Here is a 6000-nt window from a genome sequence, read left to right as displayed (position 1 = left end):
GACCAATTCCTAATGCCAGTTAGCTGAGAGGTAACAGAGCAAATACTTGTTCTTGTTCACATGAGCGTTAAGTGTTATTGGACGGCCGTGGAATAAATTGGAATAAAGAGACTGAACGGATTGATGTGTAAATGTTGGCTTTTTGTTTTTCAGGAGTTTTTTTGGGGTGTAGAAGTTATTTCTTCAAATATATATTGCTTTAAATGAATAATGAGCTATGATTATAATGAGAAAATTTAAAAAAGAAGAGGTCTACATATTTCACAAAATAATTCTATCATAAGTGGGTGTGTATTTATTTTGGGACAGTATTCTTCAACCTCTTTTCTGTCAGAACAGTAGGCTACATTTGACAATAACTTTCTTTTAAACTTGATGCTTCTCAAACACTAAATGATGTCTCAGCAATATTACAGGTGATGAACTGATAGGAAATAGCTGACCTGACTTAAGTGCTAAGACCTCTGGGCAGCCTCCCAAGGTTATGCATGACACCGATATCATTCATGGTTTGCACTTTAATGTAGAGTATAAAGTCATTTCAGTCCCATGTTGTAAAAGACACAGAAAGCCTTGACCCCTTGAGACTCTTACTGCATCTCCCTAATAAAGTCCCAAGAGAGGGGCATTCAAAAACTCTGGATGGTTTTTATGCTCAATTAGACACAACTTCCCCCGGACAGAGTTCTAAAATACTTTTCTCACTTTGATAAACAAGGTGACGCTGATACTCAAACATGGCGACATGAGGTCTACGGTCTAGTTATGACATGAAAAATGTGATGTCCTGAGGTGTTTTTTTTTTTTTAGCAACTTGGAAATGAACTGAGCTCCCTTAGCCCAAATTCATTCACTCTCTGCGTGAAACCTACTGAGGACTAAGAAGTGTTAGAAGTGCGCTCCAGGAAAGTGATCCACTTATTTATAGACCTTTAATTAGACTGGCTCTCTGGAGGTTCTACCAGCCAAATGATGAAATCTCCCCCCACTTTCTGTGTCTCTCTCCTGCCAGCCCGCTCTCTCCCCTCCCCCGGCAACTCTGTATCAGTCCTCGATCCCTCATTGGCCCCCTCCATCACCACACCCTGCATTCAAGTTATGATGCAGTTCACGGGTAGCCTACTTTTGCCCTATATTGCCGTTGGGACTCCATCACAGGTTTCACTTGAGTCCAGATCTTACTGTGGATTAAACACCAGCTGAACGGTGAGTTTACCCTCTCTGCATAATGCCTTGCTAAAACACATTAGGCTGTTACATTACAGCCCTGCTTTGTTGTTTGCACTTTATGAATTCAGAATCTCTCCAGTGCACTGTTGTTATCTTTGTTTGAAATGTAAAAAATTGCTTTGCAGCTTATTAAATTTCTCATCCTGAAGTGTGTGTGTGCGCTCTGTGCTGAGTTTCTCATTGTCCCTGGCACAAGAGTTACTCAACAGGTCCAGGTTGTTTTGGAAGAAGGGATTGCGCAATCAAGTGCCGGAGCAGTGCTGTGCTACTGTGTTTCCCACAGCACGCAGGGTTGCAATGAAGCTGTTTACCACTGTAGGTTCTGATTGTGAATAATGCATAGAGTTTTAGTTATTCACCTAATTAATTGCTGTGTTGAATAAAACACATGTACACGAGCAGCTGAGGTGCACCAACTTCTAGAATAAGTGTTGCTTTCAGAATAATACACACTTTGTTGATCCCTGTTGTTAGACAATGTATGGTTCTCACTGCAAGAGGAGAAAAGCGTATTCAAGTAGATAGATATTGAGCGTGAAGTATTGACATGGTGCTTGCCTTCCGAGCTTTCTGCCAGAAAAGGGTTTATTTCAACCCAAAACCATGGTCTTTTTCCCAACACAACAAAGTCAGTTTGTTGCCTAAACCGAAGGAGATTTCTGGCAGAAAATCCCGAAGACAAACTTCTCCCATGTGCTTCCAGTTTGAGCGTGTGTGTTCAAGGTTTTGGGTCTGTGATGAAAAGCTTTTGTTTGTGGTTCCCTGAGAAGCCAAGAGTAGCTCTCCAGATGCCTTGCAGTCTAATCGTCTGAGAAGATTTTTTTTATTTTCCTCTGTGTGACACTTCAGTTGCTCCAATCACACTGCAAAGTACCCACAGCCTGTTTGTCCTTCAGGACCGCACTCCAAACCTAAACATGCTGGACCTACCAAGTGGTCTTTAACCTTTTCAAGTGTCAGGTCCTTCAGCAAGATACAATTATTTGGAAATGACAGAATAATGTCTGTCACCTGACAGCTCAGTGTGTTGATGCATGGAAACAGGAACCAGAGGCCCAGACCAAGGGCACCGGATAGAGGGTTTCAGCTCCTAGAGAGAGAGAGAAGAGAGTGAGAAAGAGTGTGTGCGTCTGTGTGTGTGTGTGAGAGAGACACTGACAACACCACCAGATGGTAAACTGAGTCCCCGTCTCACCGCTCACTGACAGATTCCTGAGAATCCTGCGCCTCTGTGTATACTGAGACACTTTGCAGACATGCTTTTAGACACGTATATGAATGTGTGTAGATCTCCGGTGAGTAAATGTAATGAACAAACTAAAAGCTCAAATCTTGTCCTGTACACTTTCCCCCAATATTTACACATATTACCATTGTTTCTGCTGTGTAAGCCATTTGATCACCACGGGGGGGAGGGGGGGGGCCGGAGTGTTTGGGGCCGCCGTGTATTGTTGTTGTGTGTGAGAGTCTGTGTTCGTTTTGGGTTTGCGTCAGCTTCAGACGTCACGAGCAGTGTGTGTGACTCTGTGCTGAAGGCCCGTCTCTTCTCTCAGCAGGACTCCTTCCTGGTGAATGAGATGGCAGAGTGCGAGGCCGAAGGTGAACTCCCTCAGAGGCGTCTTGGTGTCAAGGAACGGCACAATGGAGAGCTGACTGGTAAAGACAAAAGACGTCTAAAATACAGCTGAGAAATAGATCAAACTTGCACTTAAAGATACTTATATTATCAGTGCATCAGTATTGAAATGCCTCTGTAAAGATGTAAATGCTCTTTTGTTGTGTATGCGTGATTGTTATTTGTGTGTGTACTTGTAATACCCACGCTGTGCGGCTAGACTCGGACCTGTCTGTGGATGAGAAGAAACAGAGGGACAGGGAGGAGCATGAAACTCTGGTGTTATGGAAGAAACCTCTGCTCACACTTCACTACTTCACCCTGGAACTGGTCGACACCTTAAAAGAGTGGCTATGGAGGTGAGCCCAAGGGTGGGAGGCTACCTCCCCCAAAAGCAATCCTGATTTTCTGCAGAATTGCACTTGAGGTGCTCCTTCTATTTTCCATGCCCCGAAGGAATGCATTTGGTCAGTAAAAGTTTAACCCCGAATTTAGAGAGAAAGAGAGAGTGAAAACCTTATTGATGCTTGCACAAAAAACTATTTTGTGAGATAACTAGTGAGGTAATTATTTGATTTTTAGTGCCTCAGTGCAAAAAAACAACAACACACTCAGGACATGGCTTACAAGCTGTTTGGTGAAATTCAATATACATTTAATGCATATAGGAAAAAATAGCAGATAAAAGGTTTTTGGTTTGACTGCCTTATAAACTTAGATGCCGGTTTGACTGAGAAAGCACCATATAAATAAAGATTTTTGTTCATGCGTTGATGCCAATAGTGCCGACAGCAGCTAAGCAGTGTTTTTGTGATGTCAGTTTTATTTATTTATTTATAGAGGTGCTAGTGCTGCTTGTCAATCTCAATTGGAAAAAAAAAAATGTTATGATGGTTGTGAAAGAAAAAAATAGCGATCATACACAATCTCAACCTCGCACACACACACACAAAAGCACAAACAAAGGTGACCTTGATTGTCTCCGTGCTATCAACCCAGAAGGCCTTCTCTCTCATACTGTAGTCTTCAGTCAGATTAATGGAGCCTATAATGCAGCACTAATGATCTGCTTATTTCTTTTCTCCCCCTCATAACTTTTAAACCTTACTGCGGGGTAGAGCTGGCGAGGTCTTTCCACCTCACTAACTGATGCCACCTCTCTCACAAAAGCCAAAGCGTCACACTCTAGATCAGAGTTTGCTTTGATGACAAATTCCCCACGCTGCACAATGTGTCCTTTACACACTTAATAATCTTTGTTGACACAGAGGGCCTAGAAGAAGGTCAGAGTGTACGCTCAGGGAGGCCTATGTGGTTAAGTGTGTGAGGACAACGTGTTTATTTTCTAAACTACAAGAGGATGTGGTGAGCCGCAAGCACCACAAAGCAGTATTCTGACTGACAGAAGCTGCTGCTCACCAACACTCAAAACACATGGCGTTGTAACTGCTACAGGGGGTATACGTGAACCCGTTAGGACGAGCGCACAGGGAGGTTTATCTTGAATGTCGATAGAAGTGGTTTGTAATTTCAAGCATATGCACGGGGAGTCCTCAGGGCTCTGCACTTGTTTTGCTCAAGATGTAAATGCTGACAATGGTTGTGGGGGGAAAAAGGGAGGGCTGTGATGGGTATATGTGAGAGACTCTTATTTTGTAAGAAATTATTGTATTCAAAATGCTGATAATTCTGCATTTAAATTTAAAACCCATATACACATCAGAAGTCTGATACAATTTGTGCTGCCCATTAGAGAACGGTTTACAGACATAAGCCATTCCTTAAACAGGAGCAGTATCACAGCATGATATAGGCTAAAGTCATTATAGCCTACTGAGACCATTTCTTTATCAACACTAAACTGTGTTTTTTTTTAGTGGACACACTGCAGGTATTGTTATATCCGGTTAACATGGATGGATATTATAAAAACATATTTAGCGGCAACGATATTCATAGAGAAGTGTATTTTCATATAGAGCAGTGAAGTACGACACAATTACAAGTGGTCACTCCAGACCCACGTGGAGTCAGTAATACCAGGTGTGAACTGACGTCAGAGCTGTCCACGGCTGTCCGCAATCAGGCATGATGAGACAAGGGGCGTGTTGGCCTCGAGCCCACTCACTTATGGCATACAGCTGCTCAGCACACCGGTAAGTTAATTAATGTGGGAACAATTCTGAGTTATCAACGGTAGCTAGCTAACCGTTTTCTAACCGTATTTAATGCTACCTTACTTACCTGAGGACAGTCATTAGCCAAAATACACTACGGCTAATGGCAAACACCAGTTTTACAATACAGCGTCAGCTGGCTGACTTAAGTTTAGCAAGTAGTTAGAAGTCCCCAATTACAAATTCTGCAATAAAGGACCTTTACATACGAAATGTTAGCAGAATTAGGAAACACAAGTACTTCAAAGCTGTAACCTAACGTGACTTAAATAAAGTTACAGTTGAGTTAGTTACTTTAAATGTGGCTAACGTTGGCTAAGTATTTAGCGTTGTTTACTTTATGCCACTCCTAGCTAAAGTAATGTAACATTACTAATGTTACAACAATATTGAAATGAGTTACACAACACAGCAGGTATATTAATTTGCTAACTTTATTCAACATGTCTTAAGTTAATTTGACCCCACTCTCAACCATCACAGTTCAAGTGCATTAGCGTTATATGTGACCACAGCACTCTGCTAGCAGCTAGGATAACATGCGCCTCTTTAAATACACTGTAATAGTGAGGTTACCATGAAAGTAATGTACCAAAGGGTTACGTACATATGCAGTGTAAACGTTATTCAGTGGTGTTGTTATGTGGAGCAACAAATAAGATATTTAAAACCAGAACATTTTTCTCACAGTTTCACACAGGTTATAATCTATGTGGGCACATAGCTTTATCTGTTCTTCTCAGCTTTCTGTTATAAAACTCAATTCCCTGTTACTGTCAATTTGGTTAACAGTAGCTATGTTTGCTCTGTCCAGCAAGCCTAATTTGACTGCGTTGTCCCGCTGCTTTCATGTTTGGTAATCCTCTCAGACAGATGCTTGAGAGCCTGGAAGTCTGGTCTTGACGAGAAATCATTCCCCCGATTAACACACAGGAGGAGGAAAAAAAGTGTCTCGCCAATGCACGTTAAATCTGGTTT

At 41.9% G+C, this 6000-nt stretch overlaps 1 protein-coding gene across 1 annotated transcript in view; it reads left to right on the top strand.

The window, feature by feature from the left end:
- The first annotated feature begins 584 nt into the window (after window positions 1-584).
- The window catches only part of LOC142960487 (vacuole membrane protein 1-like), a 53046-nt gene continuing 47630 nt past the window's right edge, over window positions 585-6000 (top strand). The window contains exons 1-3 of the mRNA XM_076102339.1: window positions 585-1206; window positions 2784-2886; window positions 3066-3204. Coding sequence (XP_075958454.1) covers window positions 2808-2886; window positions 3066-3204 — 218 coding nt within the window. The 5' untranslated portion in view covers window positions 585-1206; window positions 2784-2807. The remainder of the gene's footprint in view (window positions 1207-2783; window positions 2887-3065; window positions 3205-6000) is intronic.

This window comes from Anarhichas minor, unplaced genomic scaffold (genome assembly GCF_050575085.1).
Source record: "Anarhichas minor isolate MPS153535 unplaced genomic scaffold, ASM5057508v1 ptg000027l, whole genome shotgun sequence".
Lineage (NCBI taxonomy): Eukaryota > Metazoa > Chordata > Actinopteri > Perciformes > Anarhichadidae > Anarhichas > Anarhichas minor.
The sequence above is the reverse complement of the archived record's forward strand: the minus strand, read 5'-3'. Positions and strand labels throughout refer to the sequence as shown.